The sequence below is a fragment of the Amblyomma maculatum genome, chromosome 2, assembly GCF_055883805.1.
Source record: "Amblyomma maculatum isolate TAMU_Amacu chromosome 2, ASM5588380v1, whole genome shotgun sequence".
NCBI classification, from domain to species: domain Eukaryota; kingdom Metazoa; phylum Arthropoda; class Arachnida; order Ixodida; family Ixodidae; genus Amblyomma; species Amblyomma maculatum.
In genome coordinates, this window is record NC_139345.1 from 142,814,406 (window position 1) to 142,826,613 (window position 12,208).

At 46.0% G+C, this 12,208-nt stretch overlaps 1 protein-coding gene across 1 annotated transcript in view; it reads left to right on the plus strand.

Annotated features, from left to right (window-relative positions):
• The first annotated feature begins 11,608 nt into the window (after positions 1 to 11,608).
• fray (oxidative stress responsive kinase frayed) overlaps positions 11,609 to 12,208 on the plus strand; it is a 156,476-nt gene continuing 155,876 nt past the window's right edge. Inside the window, exon 1 of the mRNA XM_084595354.1 lies at positions 11,609 to 12,002. Coding sequence (XP_084451480.1) covers positions 11,947 to 12,002 — 56 coding nt within the window. The 5' untranslated portion in view covers positions 11,609 to 11,946. The remainder of the gene's footprint in view (positions 12,003 to 12,208) is intronic.

Genomic DNA, 12,208 nt, shown 5'->3' on the forward strand with positions numbered 1-12,208 from the left:
CGTATATGGTAATGTACGTCACAAAACCACTTGACATGGACGATTTGGCCCAGGCTGCCAACTTTATGTCAGGGGCTTTGTATCCAAGTTGACTGGTCTTTCGAACAACACGGTAGCTTACGACTGCACAGTCGACAACTTTTTTTTTTTTTTTTTTTTTTTTTTTGATATCGTGATAGCACCGACTGCCAGGAGCTGCGGCGCTGAGGTGGAGTAAAGCGGAAGTCGGAAAAGGCAACGACCATGCGCGCCAATCATGTTGCTGTAGGCAGCGTCGGCTTGGCTGTTGTGCCTAGTGCAAAGTAACCCCCGCGAAGAATGTTTTATAGCCTAATTCTGAGAGCGTCTGTTTCGTGCCTATCTGTTCCGTAGTTGTCGCTGTTTGTTGGTGTACAATAATGCGTAATGCTCCAAGCAAGACGCGATGCGGTTGTGTTTGCGGGAATTTTCTCGGAGACCTTTGTTTTAAGTAAAAAATAATGTCGTGTGCCCTTTAAAATATATTTTAGTGAGAAAGATCACAACTACTTTATTTGGTACACTGGGTTGTTTATCGCAAATGTCTGCTGTTTCCAGGCCTCATCTATACGTAGCGGGATAAAATCTAGTGGTCGCAGTTACCTGGTCTTTCGATGCATAAAAGCCGATTACAGGCAGGGGTTGCTTCGACTGCTCAAAACAGCCTAGCAGACGACACTCACCCAAGCAGCAGGTTGGCATGCCCTCACCCTCGCATGCTTTTACCTCTATTTTGCCTTTAGGCGCAGCATCGAATGGCTGTCGACGTTCGCGCGATGCATTTAGAAGAGTCACTGACTGTACCTTTACGAGTATGTGCGAAATATAAATGCACAAACGAGTTGGGTTTAATTATTTAGATAGTTGTAACGTATACGTTAACAAGAATCCGAAAGGGGAGGCACGGACGGAAGCCGTTAACACTGTCGCGTTATACCGTTAAAAGGCGAAGCCTAAACGCCCCTCCCAATATTAGTTTTCTTCATGTTATTTACTCGGATTACTTGAGAGTAAATGCGCTTTAGAACGCAGGCGTCATGTGCCTCTACATCGTACGTATGCGCAACATCAATTCTTCGCAGTTGCTCGAGCTCAGACAAAGGGCACACACAGACCAAGATCTGTGGTCAGATATTCGGAACCGTATCTCACAAAGGAAAGAATGAAGTAACGTACGTCAATATGGGGCAGCGTCTTCAAGTTCCTCTCCCAGTAAGCGAACCTGTTCTCCCGGGAGCTTCCCACATGCTGATTTCCTTCGATAGAAGCAATTCATTCTACTTTATTTCATTTGGTCTGCTCATGTGCCGTTAATTATCTTCCCTTCCTACGCGGTGCCTTATTAGTGCAATTTTGAGATATTTTTCCAGCGCACAAAAAAATGTGTCTTGAAAAAGGTCTCACAGTTGTACCAGAAACCAACTAGCCCAGCTTTCTACGCTTAGCCTATTTTTCCATGTCCATACGCAAGCCAGAACTTGTGCACTGCATATGCGTCGGCGACGGAGAAAGGCAGGTCCTTCAACGTAGTGCTTCAATGTTCCAGTATGACGTCGTGAAGTGTATTTGTGGGTGCTTGCGAGTGGAAGAGAAATTCTGCAGGAGCCGTGAGAAGGTATAGGGAGAAACGGATGTGCACGCTCCGTGATTCAACCTAGAGCTAGATAGTGCACTTCCTCGGATTTTGGCTCTGTTGCATGTGACAACAATGCTATGTAGTCAAGTCTGCCTATTCAGGCGATGTACGTACGCAATAAACGGTGTACATAGTTGATGCCTAGCTTTCTATTAATGTAAACTGCGTTCAGTAGCTCTTTCAATTTCGTATTTCGTAAAATTTTGTAAAGTTAGCCGTTAAGCGAAAGCATCTCAGATACGTGTGAGTCCAGGTGAATGCATGTTGTGTAGGCTGCCTTTATAAAGAGCGAGGTGTGTCAGCAATTCGGTGCTTCCAGTTCTGACGGCTCCCTAGCGAAAAATGCACACCGCCCATTATTCGCGCCTTCCGGCCGCGCCGAACCCTGTTTTATTTCAGGCGATGAGCAGCCTTAGAAGGGTCCATTGTTCACTCATTTCCGAAACTAGGACGCAAACAAGACACGTGAGGCTATCCTAATCTTTTCATTCAGACAGACAAACGGGAGTGCAGACGGTAAGCAGGAAGACCAGTAAAACACTCGCAAATGAGCGGTCGCACCGAAAGGAGGCCACAGCACGTGCGTCTCTCTGCTGTGCAATGTGAAACCGCTTCGCTAATCAGTTTGTTTTTCGAAGCGGTCGATGCTTGTTGCAGCCGCGAGCCTCTCCAGTCATACGGCGACGCTCGGCTCTCTACGGCGAAGCGGACTTCTGTTGCGGGATCGTCACTGTGACAGTGTGTTCGAGAGGAATCCTAGCCCGGTGAATTTGGAAGCTCGCGTGCCGACGCCAAAAGAAACAGGCTCCGACGATGCCGAACTTGAGGGCGCAGCACCTTATCTATCGTGGGACTATAATGTGAGTCGAAGAGCGCTTTTTTACCACTGCACTTGCACGGCGCCTGTCATTGAGGCACAAAAGAAAGTTATGGGCAGATCAATGCGCTGTTCTCGGTCACGTGCATGGATTCGAATTTTTTAAGGACAAACACGTATGCGAGATTATTTCTGAGACAGGTTTGTTAGGTATACAGGTAAGCAGCCAGCGGCAGCAAAAAAAAAAAAAAAAAAAAAAATCAGAGTACCTATAGAGCTCCTGTTAGGAGTGCAGACACTTGGGAGAGTTCATCTACTGCAGCAATTTCTTTGAGATTTCCATATTCAGAGCTTCTAAGCGGCTTGGAGCTTGCGCACAAGAGGAAAAGCTTTCCAACGTTGAGACGGAGGACTGAGCTTAAATGAGGCGTTGTTGGAGGAAGGTCTCTTTGACATCCCATGCCGAGTCTCGTACTTGCGTCATGAAAAATAGTCGAAGTGTTCCTTAATCCTAACGAGAAGAGGCTATGTTCGCATGCACTTCAGAGGTTGCATAACGCGAAGCGAAATCAACGACTGTCTCCTGCATCGGAAAATGTTTCTCCTGAATACTAACATACCTGAATATACGAAATGCTTAGACGGCCGATGCATATTCAATTACATTGCTAAACAGGACTTTACCACGAACCACATTGCGTTTCGGATTATATGCATACACCTCCGGCAACCTACGCTGTGAATTCTCAGTACACAGGGCCGATCATATAAGACGCGCAAGGAGCACAACTTTAGCCGATACCAATCGTCAAGACGAACCACAGACAACATTCGCGATTAGGCTTTCTCTCCTCACCATTCTGTCCTGTTTCTTGCATACAACGATGCATTATTGTTGTTGCTGCCCTCTTAACTGATTGCGCGTACCCACACAGGGGGATTGGCCTAAATATCCTCTTCACCGTTCTTGTGAAAATCACCATTTTCTTTTTATGCCGCAATGGGGTCGCCTTTGAGAAGTGTCGTATATCATAACCGGTCGCGTATAAAGGGACATATGTGCTATTACCGCCTGCGATTTGAATCTCCTTCCCACACTTCAGTCGCGTTCCGAAGGAGAATAGAAGAAAGTTGCTCAATATGTGCGTTATTATTTAGAGCTTTCTAGTTTCGCAAAACGATGGGACAGTCGTCGGTGACCGACACTCCGCGGTAGTGGCGCAGCTAGTCGTCGTGTCTGCTATGGGGCAACGATGGCCCAGCTTACAGCGACATAACTTCGTGTGGTGGCTGCTCTGCATCATCGCGTCGTGTACATTGAGTGCGAAAAAAGTAGCAGCACTGAAAGCAACATTGAGACAAGGGTATAATTGCGGTAAACCTCCACATCACCCCATTTGTACAGTTACGAATGTGTGCTTTTTCTTTGGCTTCGACTATGAGGATAATATTTGAAATCCGTGGAGACAGGTATTTAACAACACGAAAACAAAGCAGCACGTGTAGACAAAGGCAAGAAGGAGAGGTACTCGGCCTTTGAAAAGAGCACGACGAAGGAACATAATGGGAAACCACAGCTGCGAAGATATCTACCCATTGTGTTCATACCACGTTCTCGAACCTGCATCAACTAGCCCAATCACAAAAGGGTCGTGTAGGTTTTCCCATGTGGAAGTGAACTGCTCGTTGGCAGTCAGCCACGAGCACTTTGTTCTGCACCACTGGTGCACGGTACCGTTTCCAGAATGATATGCACTAACGAATGTGCACGGGACCTCTCTTAGTTTTGATTATAGCGATAATTGGCTCAAGCAGAGGAGGAGGAGGACGGGGAGTGAGAGAGGAAACCAGCTAGCCTGTTCCTGATTCTCAGCACTTCTTTTGTTTTCATTGTGTTCTTTATCGACTCTGTTCTCTTGATAGTTTGGCTAGGAACAATCAGGCGCCAATTGGAATTTTCTGTTGTAAGTCACGACGGTGACAAAAGCGAGGAAGGAGAGAAAGGGTTTTCAACGCGATAGCATTAGGTGTCTCTTTCATCAGAATATCCCACGTCGGCGTCGACGATGTCAGCGAAAAATCATGAGTAGGGCGTTGGCCGGCGTTAGCTGGTAGCTGACTTGGCCGCGCACTGACTGGGTGTATACAGGTTACCTTACGTCACGTTTGGCAGGAGCTGCCAACTCGTGCCTCTTCTTTCATATGGAAGGCTGATATCAAAATAAGTCTGCCAGGATCATTACATTCCTGTTATTTGCATAGGCCACGCAGGCACGTTCAACGGGTCATTGAAATGCTAGTTGAAGTAATATTCTAACGCAAGAAATTCATAGAGGTTATCCTTATGAGTATTCAGGTCAATGGAATGCTTTGGGTGGAGCGTATAATCTACAAATTATTTTTAAAAATTTCTCCCGAGACCACTCGCGACCGATCGGGGCGACACATCCCCGTGCGCAGCGCTCGCAGATCTCCCACGCAACTACGTCACATGGGCTTGCTGGGAATATCCGTTAAAGGGACGATTCCAGGTTACGCGGCGGGACAGGGCGCCATCGCGACTTGTTTACTTCTTGAGAGGGGAGAGGAGGGGGTCATTTTCGTTCGCCCATATCTTCACTGCTAATAGACGTAGCTTAAACTTCTCCGCTGTGATGGCGCTTGATGGGATACCTACTGCGCGTTCGCATTTTCTAGTTTTCGTAAATAGCTTTTCATGCACACTTTAAGGGTGGAGCTTAACTACCCCTTTATTGTTTGGTAAGTATTCGCAACTATAATGAACGACAGGGGCCACTGCGAAGTCTGACCACACTGGACAAGATGGAGGAAATATTGAGGTCCGGGCATAAGTCCCCACTTGAAAATGTATTGACGTTCCTTGATTGTGGCGAAATTTGTGGGTTTTTTTTTTTAAGAGTTGTAGGGCCCGTGGCGCGCCGCGCATTCGAAGGCCGCGCCACTTCCTAATGCTCCCTGCGCGCTGCCTGTTTCCCTCTCCCCGCTCGTTCGGGGATAGCCGGTACCGCGCGAGGGGGCTATAAAAGAAGGCACGCGCCGCCGTCTCGCCCTCTCTTCGCTCCTGCTCTTCGTTCCTGCTTCGCTTCTGCTTCGCGCCTGGCGCTTCTCCACGGAAGACGACCTAGCAGCGCCTTCGACGACCCCTGTGAGATTAAAGATGTTTGTTACATGGCCTGCTGTGTATTTGTCGTGCGCATCCCTCGGGCAGAGGAATCGCCCACAGAGTATAGTCGCGTTCTTGACGGTTAACGCTTCATTCCGGCATGCTCCAAGTGCACCAGAAGCTATCAGACAGAATTTCAGATGCCGGCATCGCTGAAGTTCTTCAAGAAATCGCCATCTAACTGACGAATGTGCTTACGAATTCTACCGTAGAGAAAAGCGAAGTGTTCCTGCGTCTCCGATGATTCTGAAACGAGAGCACGTTGGCGCTGCATATGCATATTGCTGCAGGTAAGTACCCCAACGATTTTGCCATTATTCAGCGTGAAAGGAAGGGCGCCGCGCTCATCGTGAGAGCCTCCAGTCGTCGCGCTTGTTGCCGCTTTGGTAGCGATCGGCAGTGAAACCTTTTTTCCAGTATACGTATTCGTTTTCGAGGATAATATGAGGCTATTAGTGGCGAGAAGACACATCATAATTACTTTAAAACCAATGTGGTATTTGATGGGAGTTTGCCTTCTGCACGGGAGCGTGTTGAAATTAACAGCGCATTTCATTGAACTAGTGCAACAATTCTTTCGTGATTGGTGGTGCCACCTGCCTTTGTCGATGTCAATTTCGGCACGCTGTATACCTTTCGTTCGCGTGTTATGTCGCTAACGCCGACAGTATATGTCGCGCTCGCATGCTTTCCACGAGAATGCTAGGGGGATAAGTGATTTCTTCGAAACGCCTGTCTCTCTCTCTCTCTCTCTCTCTCTCTCGTGTGTATATGCATCTACGCTATCGGACCTTAGATTTGTCCGCTGGCGAGGCCGTCCGAAATTTTTCGCTCCCGCAGGCAACCTGTCATCGAGAAGCTTGTTAGTAAATACCGCATTGTGTTGCATTCACACGTTGCTCGTCCCGTCTGGCTTGTGCCTACATTTCGACAACGTACTTCTTACACAAATACAGGGTGGAACAAAAAAAAAAGATGCTAAGAAAATTACTAAAGCGGCAGACAGGAGAATGAACCATAAGATTGATCTTTCCGTTGTTCTGCGCGGTTCGTCAGCCTCAATTTCGTTTTCCTCCCTTGATGCTCGCACCAGCTAATTAAGGAACCTAACAACTTCAGTGAAAGTTATTATGGCACATGTAGCTCCCCTACTGTGCACTCTAGACAGAAGTCAATAGTTGTGACAAGGCACATGCCCTAAAATGCGCGTCTTTATCATTTGCATGCCTAAATCGGTGTGACTAAATCATTCCGACCATAAAATGTGTACACGGCATACATGGCAGCTCACCCATTACTTTTGCCATTGGCCAAGCGCATAAACATGCACTTGCCTTAAATCCCCTCCCCCGCCCCCCTTGCCTGAATGCCATCTAAAAGAGTCGGATGCGTATTTTGCCGCGATTATTATTTTATATTGTGTGAATCTGAGGTATGATGGTGCTGCATTGCAGTCTCATAAACACTTGTTTGTAAAAATGTGTTAAGCACACATCATCGCCGTTCATTCACAAAAACTGTTGGGCATCTTAGTCATAATTAGGATGGGGAAAATTTTTTTATTCAGGCACCACGTCATCAGTAAGGTTGTTCACAAACTAATAGACTGCTTTACTAGCTCAGGGCTTAGCCATGTGTGTGAATACTTCCTAATTTTGTACATTAAAGCCCCGCTCTACATAAGGATTAAATCTGTAGAACATACAATAACAATTTTTTAGTTAAACATTGTCTAGTACATCATGTACAGCACATTGTGTCTGATAGTTGTAAGCTTGATTTTTTTAACATAAAAATGATTTTGTAGACGAGCAGGCTTCCTGCCACTTTGTACAAGCCCATCAATTTATAGCCTACATTTTCTAAATTTCACATATCATTCAGATAATTAGCTAATTTTTTTCAAATTTTTTGTTATTGCTTTTCTTAAGCCTGGAAGATATTCCCTTGATCGAGGTTCTTACACTGTATTTCATTCTCTTGCCATTTCCTTGTGCTCGGATTTTAACAAGTGTTACATGACTACGGCTGATGGAGATTGGTATTCATTTGTAACATAGGGCTTTGATGAGTGTTATTTTGTCAGTGAATATGCACGTCATTTTTGTGCAGCAGGGATTTTGTAATTTTGTAGGTCTGCCGCTAACATGCAGATGCCTTTACATGCCTCCAGCACCCACCTAAGCTACCTCCTCTATTCATTCAGGAGCGTGTGGAATTACATTAATAGCTGCTTTGCAAGGTTGACGACTGGGCACGTTGGTATGGGTTCATACTTCTCCAGCCAAAAGACGAGACACAGCAAAGAGGAGGACAGTACAAGGAGGAAAAAAAAAAAATCCAGCCTTGTCCTGTCCTCCTCTTTGCTGTGTCTCGTCTTTTGGCTGGTGAAGTATGAGCTGCTGTGCAGCAAGGCACCAGCTTTAATAGTGCGTCGTGAAACATGAAAAACTGATGCGTGCATTGGCTTTCTCGTACAGCTGATGGGCCCTGTCCTACTTGACAGCTGTTTTAGGGGTCACATACTTTAGAGCAGCGGCGGTGCTCTAAAGACGCGGTGCCAAGTTAATCAATAAGGTTTGGCAGCGCAAGGCGATGTGTATCGATCTCTACAATATTCAACAGCCTGCCCGATAATGGCTTCATCAACATCTTTAAACGGATGTTGAAGTCTGTGTGAGACGTTTTCGAGCCAAAATACAAAAGACGCATGCAATTTATGTTTTCTTCGTGAAGCATATTTTCTTTGAAACTTTTTTCGCTGTGGGTACTCGTGAAGATAATTTTTTTTTTATATTATTCAATGTTTCTTTGACGCCGGGCCTCGTCCTGCAAACCTCTTAGCTTTTACATGCCTGGGTCAGTAGGCTTGTTAATATGCAGTGGCAAGGTGCTATTATTATTATGGCATCTGCAATGAGGTGGTGTTGATGCAAATATTTATTGGTTCTAATTAGAGCTTTACCCCATCCGGAAAGAGCCAACAGTCCAGGTTTCCTGCAGCAGCTTCCATCACCTTGTCCTGGCGCACCGCCGCTTGTGCTGGCCATACAGGTCCGAGGTCGGCCTCCCTCTGAACATCTCGAGAAACAGTCACGAATGTAATTTGCACTCACAACAAATATCAGTTTAGTTCTGAACGTTTTCTTTCTTTGCACGTTAAACGGACCATTAAACCGGAGAGGACGCTCGCGCACTGTGAGAGGGACTGAGAAACGTGAGAGGAGGAGGCTTAATGCTTATGGGTGCCACAGCACCGGCACGCCGTACATAAAAGCGCCGGGCCTTTCGAAACAAGGCGTTTGGGCCGTAGTGATATTGATTTTTGTGGCGCACTGTTGCGAACGCTTTCTGTTCTTTGCTTGTCGAGAATGTTTTTGTTTGGAAAATGGCGCCACTCGCGTCCTCTTGCTCGTATTTACAACTTTCTGATTGAGACATTTCGCCTATTTTCAACAGTTAAGTCGAATAAATATTCTTAACTAAGTAAAATGTGTCATTACTTAGCAGAGCAAAGTCTGCAAAACGGATGACGTTGGTGCTGTTTTCTCCAAATTATTTAAACGTGCAGGTCACCACAATTCTAAAATCTCAATGAAGGAGCGAACTGAGAAATAATGATGACAAATTCCTAAAACTCTCATCTCTCTTTTTTTTTTTTTTTGGCAACGAGCAGGTGCAGTACACATTTGCAAGCTAACGCCGTACGTGGCGAAAGCGATATGGGTGTGACGTTTACAAAATTCAATTGGCGATTCGTGTTCTTATTTTCGAACTTCAGGATATATTAACGCTATAGACTGCGTCGACCCACGGTGTGTAACCTGAACATGCGCGGGCCACCGCGCCATATGAAGCGAGACGGATTTATTCGGTGCAATTCATTTTTATCTTTCCAAATGTATACAAACCTCTGGAGTGTGTACCTTGAAAAAATGCTATTTAACTAACGCTTGCCTATGGAAGACAACTTTATTTTATTTTATTTTATTTTATTTTATTTTATTGGTACCCTCAAGGTAAAACCTTACAGAGGGGAGTGGGGATTACAACAAAACTTGAGCAAAGTAGAGTTCTGGGCTAGTTGGTACTGGGACATGATTACTGGGAGGCTTAGCGATTGTCCTGTGTGCCTCTCTTGTCCTTGTCTGTTCCGCGCTAAGCCTCCCAGTAATTACAACAAAACATTTGGCACATATAAAAACGTACAGCATGTAATAAAATAGTGAGAAAAACAAACAAACAAATAAGCAGATCATGGTCATACATAAACATCAGTACATTATAGCATATACGTTGTATACAGCGGCAGTTTTGACGTCCGGTTAAAAAACAGAAAAACGAAGTTATTTGAAGTGTTAAGCTTCTTTACAAAAGCAAGACTTTTTTGCTAAACTTAGGCAGGTATAAAGAGAAGCGTTATATTCCATTTTCTCCTTATACAAACGACTGGTTTTTGCGACTTGTCTTTGTGGAAAAGCAGATTTGTTTGTCCTTTCACGCGATGAAAGGAAAAAGACAAGCTCTGTTGTATTTGTGTTATAAGTTACTTAATTCGGGTGATCAAGAACAATACATAAATGAAGCAAGGACATGCATAAGTGGTTATAAGCATTATAAAAATATCCATGCAGAAAATATTTTAAGAACAGCGTCAAATTTCTCTCTCTCTCTCTCTCTATATATATATATATAGACACATGCCATTCATAGACGACGAAGATTTGAACGGGCGATTCGGAGAAGACGACAAAGCAAAAACGGTGCTCTGCTTTCGTTCTGACCTGACTGGTTGTTGGTGTTCTTCGGTGCCAGAGTGCCAGAGCGCCTTCTGTGTAACGTTACGTTACAATATATATATATATATATATATATATATATATATATATATATATATATATATATATATATATATATATATCCTGTATACGCCCCTCCCCTCTGTAACTTATATCTATACTCAGGGTATTAAAAATAAATACTCATTTCTTGGCATCCGACCGGAAAAGCCTTCCAACCTCCTCCCTTTCCCTCCCCCACCCATTACTTTGGGCATCGTGAAATTGTAAAGAATCGAGTAGGTACAGTTATACTCCTAAAAAAGAACCTACTTCGAACAACAATAATACCGAGAAGAAACGAACAATATAAAAGTAAAAAAACAAAAACGACACAGGTATAAATTGCAGTAAGCGGCCGTCTTTCACCGCATCTTCGAAAAGCGGTGCCCGCAGACTGTGTTCCGAGCAGCGAACTCACGCTCAACACCCGACTGGTAATACTAAATACCTTGCAAATGCAGCCGTACGGCGTCAATTCGGCAGCGGGGGTTGTTGCGATGAACACCTTAACTTTCAATCTTTCCTCACACAGTCGTAATTGATCAATTAACGCTGTGAGCGGTAGTTAATGAGCTGCACATCAGCACCTGCCTTGGGAGTAAAGAGAAGCACCGCTGCGAACACGCGCGCTCGGTTAAGAGGGCGCGGCGCCGGCATGCTTCTCCACCCCGTCCTTTCTACCGAAGAGCTGAGCTGAAATCGTGGCGTCAAAACATCAACTCCACGGCGCCGTAGTAAGAAAATGTAACTCCCTTCGCACGTTAGCTCTGATTAACAACCAATAGTCAGCCTGCTGATCTGCTACGCAACTGCCCCGCTATTATTGTTGCGGGAAATAAAAAAAAAAAAAAAACGCGCGAAGAAGCGAAGGCGAGGACGATTATGCCGGAGTGTGGGAGAAGCCCCGGCCGACAACAACAAATACAATGTTCTCATCTTTCTTGCGCGACGGTGCATTCGGTCGCAGGTGGCACGATCGTCGCCGCCATGGGCTCCGCTTACGAGCTCCGACACGGCGGCGGGACTCGGCGGATGTCGTCGTGCGACGGTTGCCGTTTCAGAGGCGCTGCTGCCTCACTTTCTGCGCTGCACGCACTACGCCGCCGCTGCCGTTGCTGCTGCTGCTGTATAGCCGCGGCGTCGCCGCCTGTGCACGACGCGAAAAGAAGATTGTGGCGAGCAGGGCGGGCGCGTCGCACGAACTCGGGCGGTGTGCGGACCATTTTGCTCATCGCTCACGTACCGCCTTGTGGCATTGCTGCTTTTACGACTGCGTCGCTGTACCGTTCGCGGACGTGGTGTCGGTAGCACTACCGGTTTGCCGGACTGCTCAGCGGAATAGCCGGCGCACGGACGGACGCGCACGTCTAAACACCGCGTGTATCGGATTACTAAACGTTACCAGAGGAGAAGGAGGCTGTGCGGTGGCTCACGACTCAACGACACTAGGATGTGGCTACGAGTGGCAGCGCTCAAGATGCGTATCAGCTCTCAGCGGCGGAAAAGGTAACTGATCGTCGGCTGACGTCACTTCGTCAAGTTTGCTTGGAGTATACCATATGCACGATGCAAGCGTGGATCCGCGATCCCTGTCCATTCTGCCCTCAGCACGAATTCACGACGGTTTACTGCGGTGCTATCAAATCGTACATATAAGACATCTGCACTGTTTAGACTCCCCCGTAATTCAATCTGATATCCCTTTTGTTATA